Genomic DNA, 18,960 nt, shown 5'->3' on the forward strand with positions numbered 1-18,960 from the left:
AGAGGATGTTAAATGTTTAGCTGGGTCACCAGGAGCTTGCTAAAATGCAGAATCTTGGCCCTCCTCCCAGACAGAAGGAATCGGAATCTGTATTTAGCAAGGTCTCCAGGTAATTTGTTCTCCCATTAAAACTTGAGGAGCTGGGCCTCCCCGGTGGCGCAATGGTTGAGCGCTGGGTTGCGAAGCTGCCCGCAGCCTCTGCGACGCCGGTTCGATCCCCGGCTGCTCCCCGGCCACCAGAGGAGGGTCCCACATGGCGCACAGACCTCTCCTGCCGCCCGCTGCTCCCCTCAGCAGTGTACTTCGGTCCTTCTGCCTGCTCTGCTCCCCGCTCTGGTGAATTCTCTCACCCTCCCGCGCTTCTGACTGTACCCAGTGCTTGTATAAATAAATAAAATAAAAAATAAATCTTTAAAAAAAAAAAAAAAAAAAAAAAAAAAAAAAACTTGAGGAGCTACTTCAGTGATGATAATATACAGCCTAAATTAACTAGGAGGCTTATAGGGATCCACAAGGAAAGGCATATGTGATAAAGAAAAGGTGCTAGGAACCTCACAAACCTGGCTGGAATTTTTATATCAGTTACAACACTTAAATGATTGTTGCAAAATAACAAATATGAAAGGTCTGGTATGTGGTAAAAGCTGAATAAATCATTGTCTCTCTCCCCTGGAAGATTCCAGCACTGGTAACTAGGAGACCTGACCTCTAGTGCTGGCATTTTCACCAGCTCACTAAATCATGGAACCAAGAGTTGGAAGGAACCTTTATATAGAAACCAGTTCTCTTAGCAGCCTTGTGTTATAGTGTAGCACATAACTAGACTGGAGATCAAGTCTTCTGAGTTCTCTGACATTTATAAAATTTAGGAAAATAACACACCCTTTCTAACTTCCCTCACAGGTGGCATCTAATCTTACACAAGTATGCAAGAACCTCTTTGTAAGTGCAGGTCATAATTATTGTTGCTTTTAAATTCTAGATTATATTACACAGGTTGGGATTTGTAAGGTTTCCTCTATCAAGCAAGTTAGAGTAGACGCATATCTACCAACATCTTTCTAAACTCTTATCTTTGAGAAAGGATAGAGCTGGGAGGAACTGCTGTTGTAAGTGATAATTATGATAATCACATGATCCTTAAATCACATAAGTTTCCTTATAAGAAACTTAATTTAAGCCTCAGCAGATAAATTGCTTGTTTCAATCAAAACAAAACTCTAAAAGAAATAAAAAGCTTTTCTATGTACTAAACAGTTGAAGAGATTTACTCCCATGGGGTGCAGAAAGGAAAGTTTAGGAAATGTCTTCTCTTTTAATGACCTTAGTGATGGAGTAAATAATAGATTTATAAGAAAAGGAAATGAGTGGATTTCTGGATTAGGTCTGAGTGGAAGGGTGAAAGAAAACAAAAAGGTCCCTTTCTCTCCTTCATATAGCAGTTTATGTATACATCTACAGGGCTTCCGTGACTTGAATGTGTCACTCCTCCTCTGGTTTTGTTAGTTTCTACTTCCAGAGTATCTTCTTCCCTAAAGAGAAGGTAAGTTTTCAGCACTCTCAGGGGAGAGGGCCAGTTTATTCTGGAATGGGGCTGGAAGTTGGGCCAGGAGCAGAACCAAGAAGCCTGGGTGTTTGTTCTGCCACTGACCGGGAGTTCACTTGCCATCTGACTTCAGGTTTCCTCCCAAATAGGAGGTTGCACTAAATAGTTTTTAATTGTAAAAATCTTACTGTGCAGCGACCTCGGCACTAGCAGGTCTAAGCACAGATAGACTGCGAAGGAAAATAGGCAGTGGGAAGAAGAAATGGAGAGTGAGAGTTATAAAAGGTTGGGAATAGAGGAGAGTAGTTCTCCGGGTAAAAATGAGCTGGTGGGGATGGAGAGCAAAAGTTTAATTTCTACTTCATCGCTTTTATCTCCACCATCCAGCTTGCCTTCAGAAAACACACCTGATGCAGCCTAACCGCATGACGCTTTGTCCTGTTAATCGTTTTGAGTGAAGTTTGATTCAAACCCATCATTGCTTAGCACACTTTGGCTTCAGAAAATCGCCAACCAAATACCCAAGGTGACCTCTGTATTTTGTTTTCCTGTTTGGCCTCATAGGCTTTCAGGTCAATAACTTAGTGTTGGTCAATAGATGGAGGACGGTCGGGGAACGGCGAGGGGCGGCGCGGGGCCGGGTGGACGGACTGCATTTCCCAGCCTCCGTCGCCATGGCCACGCCCCACGCCGCCGAGGCTCTGCCCCTCTCGCTCCGGGCTGCGGGGCTCGGCGGACGGACTGCATTTCCCAGCTTCCATCGCGCTGGCCCCGCCCCCACGCCCGAGGCCCCGCCCCTCTCGCTCCGGGCTGCTGGGCCCGGCGCCCGCCTGACTTCCCAGCGGCCCCGTGCGGCCCGGGCATGCCCAGTGCGGGCGCACCGGCCCCGGCCCTGGGAGCGCCCGGGCGGGAGCGGGCGGCCGGGCGCGGAGGATCCGAGCGGGCCCGCGGTGGGCCTGGGGCCGGTGGGCTGGAGCCGGAGACGCAGCCGCGGCGGCGGAGCTGCCGGGTAGGTGCGGGCTCAGCGGAGCCGGGCCACCGGGGCCGCGCTGGGCGCGCGCGGCAGGGCCCGGGGCGCAGCGGCAGAGAGGGCTGGCAGGGCCCGGCGCGGGTTTGTGAGGCTCGGGGCCGGGGCTGCGGGAGGGGAGCTTGGCCGCGGGCGCTGCGGGAGTGGCGTCACGCCGGAGCGCGGGGTGCGGCCCGGGCGACCCTGCCCCGGGGCCGGCGCGGCTCCCCGGCTGGCGGTGCGCGGGTGCGAGCGGGCTCCGCACCTCGTGCGCTGCGGTGGTTGCGGGGGGAGGCTGGCGCTTCCTCTCGGAAATTGCCGGGGAGCTGCGGGAAAGACCCGTCCGGGCGGACCCGTGAACTCGGGAGTCGGTCGGTGGCGCCCCAGCGAGAAGTGAGGATGATTACCTGTTCTGCACCTGGGTAAGACAGGGAGGCGACAGCTCCCTGCTTTTCAGACCTGGGTGAATGACTTAGAAATGAAGGTACACGACGGTGCCTTCGTGGATGCTTAATGAGCTCTAATGACTGTTGGGAATTTAATGACCAGCTGTATGTCCAGGTTATTTGTCCGTGGGATACTCCGGTTAAACAAAATTACTCGTTGCAAAGCATGAGTAGAAAGAAGCCCTGACTGAGGATTAGAACACCACCAGGGTTTGGAAGTTCGCTGGAGCCCTTCATTGGGGCAGTCTTGGGCTAGCCATTTAACTTCGGAGACTCAGTTGCTCCTTTTGTAAAATGATGTGAACCAGATGCATCTTGATTTCCTTCCAGCCCTCTTGTAAGGTTCCCCCAGTGTTATCTCCCTGTGTTATTTAGTTTTTGTGTGGTCTCATATTATGGGGAGTTACTTTTCTCCATGCTTCAGCTTTGTGTCAAATTGGGTAGTTCACCAAATATTTCTGTAGGAAGGTTCCTAGGATATTTGCATTGCATTGAAATGACTTGTCCTTCAAAGGTCACTGTAGGTGAGTAGGTAACCTGTCACTTGGTCCATGCAGAAGCCAGGTGTTAATGGCTATGGTTCAGATAACACAGCTGTCCTACTGGGCATGCTGCAAGCTCCCTGACTGGGTGGCCTGTGAGAAATCCAGACTAATGGTTTCCTTCAGCTCCCAAAAGAACTCATTCTCTAGTGGATATACGTTTTGTAGAAACATTTTTATTTTCATGTTATTACACTTTATACTCAAATCTTACGGAGATTTATTCACTACCCTTAATTTGTAGATGAGGAAGTAGTTAAGAGTAGATTCACAATAGTCTTTATAGCTTAGGGTCTTATGTGTCATTGAGCATTTGGTATTCACCTGGCACTGAGTTAGCCTATCATTGTTGGGAGGTGGGGGCTAGCTTGTTTGGTTTTTTTTTTAAGCTTGTTTGTTTTTAAGTGGGAGTAGTATTAACAGAAGTTTCTTATCTTAGAAACTTCTCTATTAGAAGCCAGTGCATCTATGTAGGATTGACCTAAGGAGCAGATGGTCCATTCGGTGTTGTGCAAATGGCCTTCCTGCTGCTCTAGTCTCTGCCCTCCTGGTTCTAAGTGGCAGAACTCCAGATGGGTCAATAAGGTTCAGCTTGGTGAAGTGGTTACAGGTCAGGGAAAACATGCTCAGGTTTTGAAATATGAAGTTTGTACAAGGTGCCTGTGGAATTCTGTCATATGGTAATCACACCTCTTAAACTGATAGTACCCTAGATTGACTTGATGGGGGTTGAAATTTAGAATCTCAGGTTCTTTTTTTTTTTTTTTTTTTTTATAGAGGCATGCTTTATTTATTTGTTTGCTGGTTTCTTTGTTTGTTTTGTTTATACATGCACTGGGTACAGTCAGAAGCGCGGGAGGGCGAGAGAATTCACCAGAGCCAGAGCGGGGAGCAGAGCAGGCAGAAGGACCGAAGTACACTGCTGAGGGGAGCAGCGGGCGGCAGGAGAGGTCTGCGCGCCATGTGGGACCCTCCTCCGGTGGCCGGGGAGCAGCCGGGGATCGAACCGGCGCCGCAGAGGCCGCGCGCAGCTTCGCAACCCAGCGCTCAACCGCTGCGCCACCGGGGAGGCCCTAGAATCTCAGGTTCTTAATAAGATTTCTGAAATTGGTGTTTGTTCTCTTTAAAAACATTCAATGGGAAGATAGTATTTTAATAATAATAATAATCATGAACTTTCAAGTTCTTAGTTTTTGAATTATTCCTCATTCACTTCAGAAATAAAATGAGAAAACTATACCTGTGAGCTTCTTTTGGCCTAGTTTTAATATCCATTGTTTTTTGCATGCTTATGACAATTGTGTGTGTGTGTGTCTTTAAAAGTTGGAAAACGTAGGGACACTTATTTGGAGGTCTTGGGCAATTTCATATAGTATCTTTTACATCATACCTGTGAGCTAGAGAACTTTGTGTATGAAATGCATATTCAGTAGTTTTTGTTAGAACTTTCATCTTGCTCTTATATTTTCATTCACGTGTTTGAGGAGGCTATATAGCAAGCATAAATCGCTTAAGAAGTTATTGAAATGTAATTATTACCCATCTCCATATCCTCAAAAGTACTTGGAAAGTGTGGGAGGGTTAGTTAGGGACATGAAGATGCAGAGACTACTGCTGCAAGAGACATTGACCCATGTAAAAAAGTGAAAAGGTAGTAAATGATTAAGTATGGATTTCAGGTTTCAGTAGTTATAATTATAACCACATGTTCAGCAGCCTGGAAGCTGCTTTAGTTCACTGTGTTTGTATCTGCGTAAGGGCTAGCATCCACTGCATTCCTATTAGAGATGTAAGTATGTGGAAAATGTCATCGTGTAGAAATGCACACAACGTAGCTTATCTCTAAGATAAATAATTTTTCTCCATTTGTTTCTAGGTCCTTCATGATGAAAGTTCTGGGGACACTCCTCTCTCCTCTGTGTAATTGGTAGCTTGGGTGGTGAAGAGATGGCTGACAGTGTCAAAACCTTTCTGCAGGACCTTGGCAGGGTGAGTACATCAAGTCATTTCTTGATCTTTTTTTTTTTTTTAAAGAAGATAGATGGTCTTTTTTTTTTTTTTTTTTATAGAGGCATGTTTTTATTTATTTATTTATTTATTTGATTTGTTTTTGTTTTGTTTATACATGCACTGGGTACAGTCAGAAGCGCGGGAGGGTGAGAGAATTCACCAGAGCCAGAGCAGGGAGCAGAGCAGGCAGAAGGACCGAAGTACACTGCTGAGGGGAGCAGCGGGCGGCAGGAGAGGTCTGCGCGCCATGTGGGACCCTCCTCCGGTGGCCGGGGAGCAGCCGGGGATCGAACCGGCGCCGCAGAGGCCGCGGGCAGCTTCGCAACCCAGCGCTCAACCGCTGCGCCACCGGGGAGGCCCCGTTTCTTGATCTTTTTGCTTTAGAAACTGATGAGGATATTCTTTAGGTGTTTTTGGAATTTTTATCAACCTTGTTATGTCCTTTGCATACAGTTCTTTAATCATCCTACTCAAGAGATAGCTAATAGTCTCCACCTTGCAGAAGCTTGGGTCCAGTGAATGTCTCTGGTATGAGAACCTGGTCAGCCCGGCTTCAGGGCCTTTGTTGTTGTTAGCTTTATAATTTTGGACTTACAGGAAAGTTATAGGTACAGTAGTATAGAGAGTTCCTCTGTATCCTCACCAGGTTCCCCTAATGTTACCATCTTATATATCTGTGGTATACCAGTCAAAACTAAGTAATGGACTTTGGTACAATAATCTTCTTTATTCACTTTACAGAAATATTATATTTTCCTATACTGTGCAAAAATGTCCCATAAAGATCTGTTTAGGACCTAGTTACCCAAATGACCAGTAGCACAAAATTCCCGTGGATGTCTGAGGTCTCTTATTCTAGTTGTGGTCCCTGTAGCTATGTTTGCAGGAGCAAGAGAGAGACCGGTTCAGATGGTGGGGGTCCTTCCCATAATGGGGATGTTTTAAGTTTATTATCTTTGAGTAAGAGAGGGAATTCAAGAAGTATCTCAGAAGAGCCAGAAACTTCATGTACACCTGTGGGTCACACATTTCATACCTATACCTGCTCATCTGGCCATTCTTGTGTTATAAAATTTGAACCCTGGAGCTTCCAGGCTGCTGAACATGTGGAGATTTGGGGAGAATGGCATGCCTAGAGAGGGCATGATGTTTCCATGTCTTTTCCCCATGCCTCACCCTCTGTATCTCTTCCATATAACTGTTCCTTAGTGCTATCATTTGTTCTATCACCAATAAATTGGTGATTTAGTAAGTACAAAGATAAGATAAATTCAACCCTAAATCGCTTCTGTGGTGTGCTGTTTACATGTGTACTTACCCCACTCCACTGTATCTCAGAGGAGGGGGACTCCTGTCATCATTTATACACATACCAGGCCCTCAGCCATTGAACTTAATTAACTTAAATATTTAAACTATTTGTGAAAAATTTATAAGTCAAAACCAAAATAAGACTAAAAATTACTCATAGATAAAAGATCAATTGTGCCTATTTGTGCTCCTATCCATAGGTAGTCCGTAAACTTGCCCATTTCTCTGTATCCTGGCGATTGTCGCTAAAATTTACTTTGACTAATGACAATAGATGGAACTATCATTCTTAAATATAGTGTGGCTGTTCTTTTCCAAATTTGTTTGTTGTTGTTGTTCCTCCTCATCATGAAGTTAAATACCCTTTTGCTACCATTCTGTTTTGAATATACAACTGTTATGCTGCTTCTTATTCTTATACCACATTATTTGTTGTGTACTTTCCCTACTGAGTTATCCATCTCTTGAACATTCCTGTATGACTAATGTCTGGTTCATTGCAGATGCTCAGTAAGTAGGTGGATGGCTGGATGAATGAATGCAGATCTTTGAACTGGGTGATAAGCAATTCTGGTGTCTGTAACACCAACAGTAATCTTTGTGCTGGCCTCCCTGGTGGCGCAAGGGGTTAAGTTGCAGCACTATGAAGCTATCCACAGCATGAATTTGACCCCCAGCCAGGGATCTAATGCACATGGTGCAGCAGACCTCTCCTGTCTCACCCGCTGTTCCCCTCAGCAGTGTGTTTCAGTCAGTCTGCCTGCTCTGCTCCCCACTCTGTCTCTGGTGAATCCTCTCACCCCCTAATCCCAGCCATCGTCTGCATAAAAAAAGAAATCCTTTTTTTTTTAAAGATCTATTTATTTATGCATACAAAAACTGGGGTACAGGCCAGAAGTGCCAGGGGTAAGAAGATTCATCAGAGACAGAGTGGGGAGCAGACAGGCGGATCTACAGAAATACACTGCTGAGGGGAGAAGCGGATGAGATAGGCGAGGTCTGTTGCTCCATATGTGTCAGCTCCCTGACCTGGGATTGAACTCGTGCTGTACTGACTGTGGATAGCTTCATAGTGCTGAGACTTAACCCCTTGCGCCACCAAGGAGGCACAAATAAAATAAATCTTTAAAAAAAAATCTTTGTGCTTTTGGAGCTCTTCACATATGGTTGGCAAATGCCTCTGACACTGTCTTGATAGACAATAACCCTGTACCCTGTTATATACTCTGAGGACATTCTCTCCTCCAGCTATACTACCATGTTGTCTTACGTGGTGTGATTTTATCCTACAACTTTTCACATTTTACAGTAATCATTTCTTTGTGTCTTTCTCCAATTTGGTGTAGCCCTGCTCCTTCATAGAGACCAGTGTTTAATTTGTCCTTGTATCACTGTAGTTTAGGACAAGATGTAAGGCATGCTGTAGGCATTTGACTACTGAAAGAATATAGGGGAGAACAATAACTTTACCTTAATAGTATTCAAGTGTGGAAGTTGGAAAACCATTATGTTGCAGCCATGTTAGGTGGGTAGAATTGGTCTGGATGAGAGCTGTCAATGGATGCTAAGTCTAGGGGACAGAACTTGATGAGCAGGATATTTGAATGATCTCAGAGGTATCTGCCCACAACCTGCTTATTAATTGCAAGGAGAAAAACTTAACAACTATACAGTGGAAGCCGTAACTGCTTGTCTGAGTGTGACAAGTTAATATCACCAGCTAGGGCAGACAGACATGTGCCTCTGGATATAGTGTCTGGAAGGACATCACTTCTGTGATAGTCCTACCAAAATTGCCTAAACTGGGCCTGATCATAAGGAAACACCCTGGAATAGAGGGAATACTATAACATTGTTCGGGAGCTGTTACTGATTATAAAGAGACCTGACAGCCAAGTGCCATATGTGATTCTGAACTGAATTCTTATATTTGAGGGATAAAAATGCTGTGGAAAACATCATTGGGACTAATGGAAAAATTAAAATAATGTGAACTGTTGATTAAAATATTCTAATAAATTTCTTGATAACTATCTTATGGTCATACAAGAGAATTTCACTTTTGTTAGGAAATAAAGACTGAAGAATTAAAAGCAAAGGGACATAATGTAATAACCTCATGAATCATAATACATGTGTATATAATTTGTACATTTAAAATGATAAACAGTGTGGCAAAATACTACTTTGTGGAATTTGGAGAGAGGATATTTAGAAGTTCTCCATTCTTGTCACTCTTCTGTAAATTGGGCATTATTTAAAATAAAAATCAAGACTCCCTTAAACAATGTAGCAAAAGAAGTACATTGGTTTCCACTGTTATTTTGCTTTGCTGTATATATGTACCTTTGGAAAGTCTTCTCTGATCTATAATCTTTCCTTTTTAAACAATATTTTTGTCTATAGGGAATCAAAGACTCCATCTGGGGAATTTGTACCATCTCAAAACTAGATGCTCGAATTCAGCAAAAGAGAGAGGAGCAGCGTCGAAGAAGGGCAAGTAGTGTCCTGGCGCAGAGGAGAGCCCAGAGTATTGAGAGGAAGCAGGAAAGGTAAGGAGCAGAGTCTCTGCGGAACATGTCCCAGGGAGGCCCACATCAGGAAGAGACTGCTCTGTAGCAAAGAAGGATCGGAGAAGATCCTACAGAATAGAATTTCAGTTCCCCATTACTTGTTTTTTATACTTTTGCCCTCTAAGATGTAGGAGGGATCTTTGTCCCTCCTCCACATTGAATTAAACTGGAATGTAACAATAATAATTTGTTACGGGAATGTAACAATAATTTGCTCAAAATTGTTGCTTGAAAAAGATCAGAATGGTGGGCCTCCCTGATGGCGCAAGGGGTTAAGCACTGCACTATGAGGCAGTCCACAGCCTCTACAGCATGAGTTCAATCCCCCGGCCAGCCAGGGAGCAACCCACATGGTGAGGCAGAACTCTCCTGACTTGCCCGCTGCTCCCCTCAGCAGTGTATTTCAGTCAGTCAGTCTGCCTGTTCTGTTCCCCACTCTGTCTTTGGTGAGTCCTCTCACCCCCCACACCTCTGACCTATGCCCCAGCTCTTGTATGCATAAATAAATAAATCTTTAAAAAAAAAAACAAATACCAGAATGGTGAATGGAGGGCTACAAAAAAATTATCAACTGATGGACACTTCTAGGAGAAGCTATGTAGATGTATTTCCTGATAGAGCCTTAGACTTCCTCTTACTCTTCAATCTTGGATTTTAGAAAATATATTTTTTCCTTTTTATGAAAACTCCACAGAAATATCTTTAGCCGTTTCTCATTGACATTAGAACAGTGGGAAGAAAAATTGGCTGGATAAATAATACAAATAAAAGATATAAAATGGCGAACTACTGTATGACAATATGGAAATAGCCTATACTCCTTATAAACTAAACACATGTGGTCTTTTCTAGTGAGCCCCGTATTGTTAGTAGGATTTTCCAGTGTTGCGCTTGGAATGGTGGCGTATTCTGGGTAAGTTTTTTTCCCTCATATTCTGGGTGCCTTATTAGCATCTTCAGATTGTTGCTATGTCAATAGTTCTCAACTGTTTTGTTGAAACTGGGACAAGTAGCTTTCACCTGCTGACCTATGGTTAATACCATAACTCAGCATTCTGTGCGCCTTTAATCATTTTATTCCCAGAGAATACTTGTATATAAATGTTAAGAGTGGGCCTCCCCAGTGGCCTAGGGGTTAACTCTCAGCGCTATCACCTCTACAACTTGAGTTCAATCCCCAGGCAGGGAGCTAACCCACATATGGTGCAGCAATCCTATCCTGTCTCGCTCACTGCACCCCTTAGCAGAGTATTTCAGTAAATCTGCCTGCTCTGCTCCTTTTTCTGTCTCTGGGGAATCCTGGGGTGCCATCTTAAAAGAGAAAGTCAGGAGTGCCCTGAGTATATACTTTTATTTTTTTAATGATTTATTTACAACTTTTAATGTGATAGGTAGCAGTTTCTCTTGACATTGTCTGCACGTTTTAACTAAGGACAGCTATGGGGGAGGAATAGGGAAGGACAGTTGGGCAAGGGCAAGGTTCTTCCTGCATCTACTCAGAGCCAGCTATCTGAATTGATTACTACTGAAACCCATACCAGAAAAGGTTGCCTACAGTTAACCAAGGACCCTCACAGGCTTAAGTGAGAGTTAAGTACTTTGAAAGCACGTTATTAAATATTTCCTTTGACTTGGAAATCAGTAAAATTCAACTTGTTTTAATCTAAACATTTCACATATGTTTTCAGATGTTAGCCTTAACTTACAGAATATTACAGTGTACTGTGAATATATTTTGGCTTAAGTAGTATTTGAAATGTTCTTCTGTGCCTCCCAGAGTTTTATAGGCAGTGTCAGATTTGTACCTCTCAGCTGGGGTATTGGGAAACAGACATGGATCTGATTTTCGTGCCACTTTGTATCTGATTTATAAAAGGCGCCTGCAATGGGAAAATAATTAGTTCTCTGAAACTTGTAACTCTTGTTTTAAAGTAGGATATTTAAAGTTTACCTTATTGCTTCTGTCCTTTAGTTCAGTCTGCTCTTGTTTTATCGAGTGTTTATTCCTGTGCTTCAGTCAGTAACAGCCCAAATTATTGGTAAGTATGTACATTGTTCTGTGGTTTCTGCCTGAATGAAGGTGGGAGGTGTTTTTCTCAGGGAAACATGCTATGTACCAGGAACTTTTTAAGCTTTTTAAAAAGCTTTTTAGCTTTTTAACAAATGTCTCAACTCGAGAGGCTACAGTTATGTATATCATTTTATGGATGAGCAAATGGAAGTTAGTTACCAAGGTCAAACTAATAGTAAGTGACACAGCTGGGATTTAAACCTAGGTGCTTTCCTGCAAATTGTGTACAGTTAATCCCTGTGGCATCTCAGTCAGCCACCAAGCAAGCAGATTTGTCTCAAGGTAAACAGCACAAATCTATGGCCACTCTAAATTGGAGTTGTGGCCAGAATTATATATGTCCCCAAAGAAAAAAAGACTATTTGAAATAGGTGTAGTATATGCTGGCAAGAAACAAAGGTGTTGGAGATGTTGGGGACAGAAGAGTCACAAACTAGGGGTTCCATATTTGGTCCTCTGGTTTTTCATTTCTCCAGTTAAACTCATAACTTTTCCTCTTTCTCAGGTGATCCATCACTACATGGAGATGTTTGGTCTTGGCTGGAATTCTTCCTTACGTCAATTTTCAGTGCTCTCTGGGTGCTCCCCCTGTTTGTGCTTAGCAAAGTTGTGAATGCGATCTGGTTTCAAGTAGGTCCAGGACAGAATGGAGTCTGGGCCTTATGACATGCTGGGTTGACAGGTGGCAGGTTTCAGCCTATGAAGGGAGTGATTTTATAACGTTAAGCTTTCTTAGTCAGGCAGCCAGTGGGTGATCTTTGTGCTCTTATAGAATTACTGTCTCAGGTCACCAGAGCATCTCATTGCCAAATATCCTGGGGCTTTTCTCACCCGGCAGGTCTACTGGGAGATCAGTGACCTTAGCTTTGGGGTGGATATTGAGGCAATTTAATTCATGTTTTGGTGAGCTACTTTCTCTGTTACAGGACATAGCTGATCTGGCATTTGAGGTATCAGGGAGGAAGCCTCACCCATTCCCTAGTGTCAGCAAGATAATTGCTGACATGCTCTTCAACCTTTTGCTGCAGGCTCTTTTCCTCATCCAGGTGAGACTGGCCTTCTGTGTACCAGCAGATTTTTAAAAATTTAGCAGGGGTGTCTTCACAAGGACAGGGTATTCTATTTACACTGAAGCTGATATGCTTTATGGGAGGTAATGATTTTTTTTAAGTCGTTTTTTCACAGAAACAACTAGAGAAGTTAAAAATCACAAAATGATAAGAAACATGAATTTACCTACTCTTCCCTGCCACCCTGGGAATTCTCTGCTCTCCTGTTATTCAGAAACATGAGAAGCAACTTTGAGGCTATCTAGGCAGAGAGAGATGACTCAGTGGCAGGTGGGTAGTGTGAGGACTCTGAAGCTTTAGAATTAAGATTTTCCATATTTGTTCTTTAGGGGATGTTTGTGAGTCTCTTTCCCATCCATCTTGTTGGTCAGCTGGTTAGTCTTCTCCATATGTCCCTTCTCTACTCGCTATACTGCTTCGAATATCGTTGGTTCAATAAAGGTAAGTCTGTATAAAGAAACTCAGAACTTGGAGGCCCAACTGGGAAATGCTTCTGTTAAGTAGACAACTTGAACTAGTCAATACTTAGGTCCTCGGCAAAACATCTTTGGATGAAAGTAACCTCTTTGGCAAAGAGGACTTACTTTTGCCTTAGGAGGTTTAATCCTTAGCTGTGAGGCTAGGGAATATAGTAATGTAGCAGTGCCTATATGGTGCGTAATGTGATGTGTCTCTGATTGAGCCATAAAAAGGCATAAGTGAGCATGAATTATTCTGAATTAGAAATTAAATTGACATCATTACATTCAGATTCTTTTGGCAATATTTTAAAGCTCTTGGCATATTTGTCTAGGTGTGTATTGTTCAATGGGGTTAACTGATTTTTTTTTTTTCATTTTTTGCTTTATTTTGGGGGTTAACTGATTTCTGCAGGATGACTGCCTTTTCCTTTGATATCTTCCTTTGTTAAAGATTAATCCTGACAAGGATGTCTGTGTTGTAATTCATAATTCACTTAGTGTGCCAGCTTTGAAATTGTGATTACTGAGTTGTAAAAACTTTGCATGGAAGCTTTATGTCAGGTTTACACAGTTACAGCTGCGTTCTGCCTGGTCGATCTTTATCTGAGATCCAAGCCTCCAGTAGTTTGTCTGAAATATTTAGTCATTGACTAAAACAAAATATGCAATCTTACTGTTTTGGCTCCCTTATTTTAGGAATTGAAATGCACCAGCGGTTGTCAAATATTGAAAGGAATTGGCCTTACTACTTTGGATTTGGTTTGCCATTGGCTTTCCTCACAGCAATGCAGTCCTCATACATTATCAGGTAATTTGGTTAGGGAACTTAAAGGGGACCTTTAAAAATAAAGATTCAATTAAGGAACACCTTCTGTGTGCCTGGTTCTTGCTAGACACTCTAATCCTTTTTTTTTTTTTTTTAAGTTTTTTTTTTTTTTTTTTTTTTTTTATAGAGGCATGTTTTCTTTCTTTCTTTCTTTATTTGTTTGTTTGTTTGTTTGTTTATACATGCACTGGGTACAGTCAGAAGTGCGGGAGGGTGAGAGAATTCACCAGAGCCAGAGCGGGGAGCAGAGCAGGCAGAAGGACCGAAGTACACTGCTGAGGGGAGCAGCGGGCGGCAGGAGAGGTCTGCGCGCCATGCGGGACCCTCCTCCGGTGGCCGGGAAGCAGCCGGGGATCGAACCGGCGCCGCAGAGGCCGCGGGCAGCTTCGCAACCCAGCGCTCAACCGCTGCGCCACCGGGGAGGCCCTAGACACTCTAATTCTTATTTAGTCTTCTGGAGATCTACAGGGTTTTTCTCCTTGTCAGCCTAATTTGTCAGATAACATTACAATCTCTTCTGCATGATCCAGTATGTTATATTCTTTTTTTATATTGTCTCTTGGAGCAGTTTTTTTTCCCCTGGGAATTTTTTTTTTTTTTTTAAGATTTATTTATGCGTACAAGAGCTGGGGTGTAGGCCAGAGGTGCGGGGGGTAGGGGAGGTGAGATGATTCACCAGAGACAGAGTGGGGAGCAGAACAGGCAGATTGATTGAAATACACTGCTGAGGGGAGCAATGGGCGAGACAGGAGTGGTCTGCTGAGCCATGTGGGGCGCCTCCGTGGCCAGGTATCAAACTCATGCTGTAGTAGCTGCAGATTGCTTCACAGTGTGGATGTTTAACCCCTTGCACCACCAGGGAGGCCTCCTGGGGAAGTTTTTAATATAACTAGTGTTTAGAGAAATTTTTTGTTCTTCTTGAAAGGTGTTGGTAATACTAAGATTCTACCAAGCAGTAATGTAAGCACTGGAGGAAAACAATCTCTGGGCTTCTAATATCTTCAAAGTCATGGCTGTTATTAATGTGACTAATGACTCTTTTCTTCATTTTTTTTTCTTAATAGTGGCTGCCTCTTCTCTATCCTGTTCCCTTTATTCATTATCAGCGCCAATGAAGCAAAGACCCCTGGCAAAGCGTAGTAAGTATTAGCCAATGCATAGTACGTTTTTCCATGTAAAGGATTAGCGCTATAATGCCATGATTACATGAATGAGACTTTTTCTTTAAATAACATCTTACATTGCAGGAAAACAATACACAGTTTAATGAGAAGAAAACACTTCTGAGATAGATCACCAAATTTTCCCTATGCATGCATGCACATAAATATGTATGTGCTTCAAAAATCAATGCTATCATACATATTCTTAAAATTTAGCAATTCAGTGACTATAGGCACTTGGAAACTTCTGAAGTTCATTTTTGTATGAAAGGCAAATTTGTGTAAAAAAAACAACAACAGTATTTTGGGTTTTTGCATGCACTAGCTATTCAGCAGTGCTGCATATATATCTTTGTAGATATTATCAACTTGCTCTTGAAACGGAAGCCCATATGACCTATATCTTCAGACCTAGCTTGAAGTTTGGATCCTGCAGTCCGCCATAGAAAAGTACTTATTGAATCAGAAACAATTTAAAATATAACTTTGTCTCCTCTAAGCCCTAGTATTCCAAACAGCAAATCTTTGGCATGCAGAACAGCCACTGGACCCAGTGTGCACTTGAGTTCCTACCTTTTTAATCCATGTGTCTTAATACCTCTGTTTCCTTGGCCACGTTTTAGTTGTCTTATTTTTTCCCTGTGTCATTTTTTTTGAAAGGCAAGTAAGTTGTCACATAACTAAAAGCATAATTTTGATCAACTAAGGATCTCACAAGTTGGGTCTCTTGCCTTTTAGCCTTTTTCAGTTGCGCCTATTCTCCTTGGTGGTTTTCTTAAGCAACAGACTCTTCCACAAGACGGTCTACCTGCAATCTGCCCTGAGTAGCTCAACCTCTGCTGAGAAGCTCCCTTCACCACAACCGTCTCCTGCCAAACCGAAGGCTGCTGCAGGCCACTGAGTCTGCCATCCGGAGGGGAAGGGTGGGATTGGAAGGAGGCTGTGGCAGCTCTATTCCTTGTTCACCTCCCCAGCAGGGAAGGCAGGACCCACTCTGCCAAGGGCCTGCTGCATATTCCCTTCTCTGAGGAATTGGAATTTTTGTCTCTGGTGCATGTAAGGCAGAATCTTCCTGACACCAGTATGTGGATTTTTAATACCAGTGAGTCTAAAGGACCACAGGTTTTTCTGCAGCTCTTTTCTAGCACTTGCCAGCCCCCGTGCCTGGACTGATTTGATTATTTTGTTTTTCTCCCTGTGCCATTTGCCCTCCAGACCACCCCTTCCTGCCTTCCACCACCCTTGGATGAATGGATTTTATAATTCTAGCTGTTGTATTTTGTGGATTGTTATTTTTGTTGTTTTTCTGTGAAGCACATATATTGGATATGGGAGGTACAGGAGTAGCTCAGTTGCTCCTGGTCACTTCCTTTATAGCCATCACTGTCTTGTTTCTTGTAACTCAGGTTAGATTTTGGTCTCCCTTGGTCCACTGCAAAAAACAAGCCTGAAAAGATGGGACAGGAGGAAAGACCTCACAGCCAGATCTGCTGGGTTTTGAGGAGTGATTATTTTTCTTCCTCTTGAAGGGGAATAAAGCTTTTTTCACTGGTATATTTTAAAGTTCCCCAACTCTAGGGAGGTACCAATTTTGGACAAGTGCCACTGCAACACAGAATGCTCAGAGAACCTGAACTTTTGAACTCTGGAGGTCTGGATTCACTGTTGGCCACTGCCAGGGCTGTCTGGTATTTCAAAGGGATATGGGTGCTGCAAATAGGAACTGAAGGGGTAAACTTATTAAACCCATTAAACATGTGATTGGTGTTTTCCTTTCCATTATAAGAGACTGAGTATGGGGGGAAGGGCAGCTGTCAAAGCACTTGTACAATTTTCAAATGTCACAATTAAACATGAGCTGGTTTCCCACAGAGTGTGTAAAGATTGAATTTACAACCATCACCTTAAGAGATGTATTCATGCAACAAGCTATCAGATAACTTGGTTATAGTTTTGAGACATTCATCTTGGAAAAGGTTCCCTAAGGAAGTTTGGATTACGTGATTATAATCATGACAACATCCTGCGAAAGAATGTAGGATTGTTGAGTTACTTGTTTTAAAGTCTAGATACACATCTCTCATGTACATTCCTGAAGGGAGAAAGAGCACTCTAAATTTTAGTGTATTGAATATTCTAATAAGGAGATTTAGACGTTTGGTTAATAGCAACCTTTACTGTGTATGAGACAGAATAAGGATTTTAAAATGACAGCTGGGAGATGTAAGCCAAATTTGAAATGCAAAAGGTTTTAAAATAGTGGGATTTTAGCAGTAGGCATTGTTCCCAGCTTGTGCACAAAAGAGATTGTGAAAGATACAGTATAAAATAAGATTTATTTCCAGTATTCCTCTGAGATGTCTCTGGTCATTTAACAATAGTATTGCAGAGAATTACTTCCAGGTTTCTGTGGGGATGGTTTGAAGACCTAAGTATTTCATCAGCTTGTAACTAGTCATGATTACCTTATTTAAGATTTTTTAAGTTTTGAAAATATCTTAGTTATTTGACCCCATATTTGCTGCCTGAAACTTGTATGTATACCAACTAAACAGGTCTTAGTCACTCTGAGAAGAGGGAGGGAAGAAGGGAGGATGCATGAAGGCTTGCCATGTTACTCAGCACTGTGCTTGACTATGGAAAATGCTTACAGTTTAAGTGACTGGAAGTCTGGAACTTCCGAAGTTTAACTCATGTAATTGAAAGGCCAGGCCCATATAAGGCCGGATTAGGGATATCTACAAAAGAAATTTGGTAATAATTTCAAATGAGGTAAGTATAAACTCTTGCCTAATGTGCTGAGGGCAGTGATTAGGAAATTGAGATCAAAGTAAGAGTAGATCTGTCTTTGCCAAATTGAGAATGGCTTTGAGGCAGACAAATAATCAGTAACTGAAAAAAAAAAAATGAGAGCTTGAGTTTTAATCCATTTAATTTAAGGAGTCCTGTTCACAAAAAGCTCTTTTCAGGGACAGATACTCACAGTTGGACATGTATATGTGATTCAGAACACTTATCCTTTCTAGAGCTGAGTTGTCTGTTATTGAAGAATTAAGATAGTTGATGGAAATGTCAATGGACAGAGTCATGTACTAACTCAATTGCACTTAAGGGCCAAGATTAAAAGGAATTGGGACAAACTGGGACAAATCCAGAAGAGAGCAATTTAATGTTAGAGGTTTGTCAACCACCTTACAAGGATAATATCTGAAAAAAGCTAAAAGGAAACACCTTAAAAGGGATTAAGAGGAAGACTAGTGTTGTCACTAGTATTCATTTTCCATCCACTATTGTTTTCTGATTGTAGAAGTAATATATTTATTTACTTCCGAAAGTTACGTTTACCTGTCTGTTAAGGTTGCTCTGGTAAAGGTTATCAGTTTGTCCGTAATAAAGTGTAATAGGCTACCTAGCAGTTATAGGCTACCTCGCAGTTATCTCACACATGCCCCCGCCCCCCTTTCTGTTATATAACTCACAGAAGTTAAAAGGAAGCTGACTTCATTCAGGTCAGTGTAACTTAGGCCTCTGTAACAATGATAGCCATACAAAAGTGAAATATTTTGGTTAAGTGTATTTATAGGACCAGTATAGGATCCAGTGGGGGCAACAAAAGAGACATGTAACAAGCACTTGAGCGCCTCTTTCAGGATTGGCAAGGCCCTGGGGATTCAAGGGTGAGCCAGAGGTATGATTACTACCCTCGTGGGCCTAACAGTACAGTGCAGGAGAGTCACAAGCAAGTAATCAGACACATTTTTAAAACTTAGTTGTTCAAATAGCTACCAGGGGGAATCTCAAGACTGTATGAAATAGAGGAATTAGAGAATCTTTGAGTAGGATGAAAGATGAGGTCATACATTCAGTCTCCCACTCCTGCTATACTAATTCTCTGACATGAGGTTTGTAGTGCTTTCAGACATACAGTGACTATT

At 42.6% G+C, this 18,960-nt stretch overlaps 1 protein-coding gene across 1 annotated transcript; it reads left to right on the top strand.

The window, feature by feature from the left end:
* Window positions 1–2,489: 2,489 nt before the first annotated feature.
* On the top strand, window positions 2,490–17,341 carry EI24 (EI24 autophagy associated transmembrane protein). The gene is made up of 11 exons (XM_037505549.2): window positions 2,490–2,555; window positions 5,417–5,529; window positions 9,268–9,413; window positions 10,287–10,347; window positions 11,407–11,473; window positions 12,011–12,135; window positions 12,432–12,551; window positions 12,905–13,016; window positions 13,733–13,844; window positions 14,927–15,001; window positions 15,764–17,341. Exons 2-11 carry the CDS (start codon window positions 5,488–5,490, stop codon window positions 15,924–15,926), a joined length of 1,023 nt encoding a protein of 340 aa, XP_037361446.1. The 5' UTR covers window positions 2,490–2,555; window positions 5,417–5,487; the 3' UTR covers window positions 15,927–17,341.
* Window positions 17,342–18,960: the final 1,619 nt, after the last annotated feature.

This window comes from Talpa occidentalis, unplaced genomic scaffold, assembly GCF_014898055.3.
Source record: "Talpa occidentalis isolate TD23 unplaced genomic scaffold, MPIMG_talOcc4v2.1 talOcc4.12, whole genome shotgun sequence".
Taxonomy (NCBI): domain Eukaryota; kingdom Metazoa; phylum Chordata; class Mammalia; order Eulipotyphla; family Talpidae; genus Talpa; species Talpa occidentalis.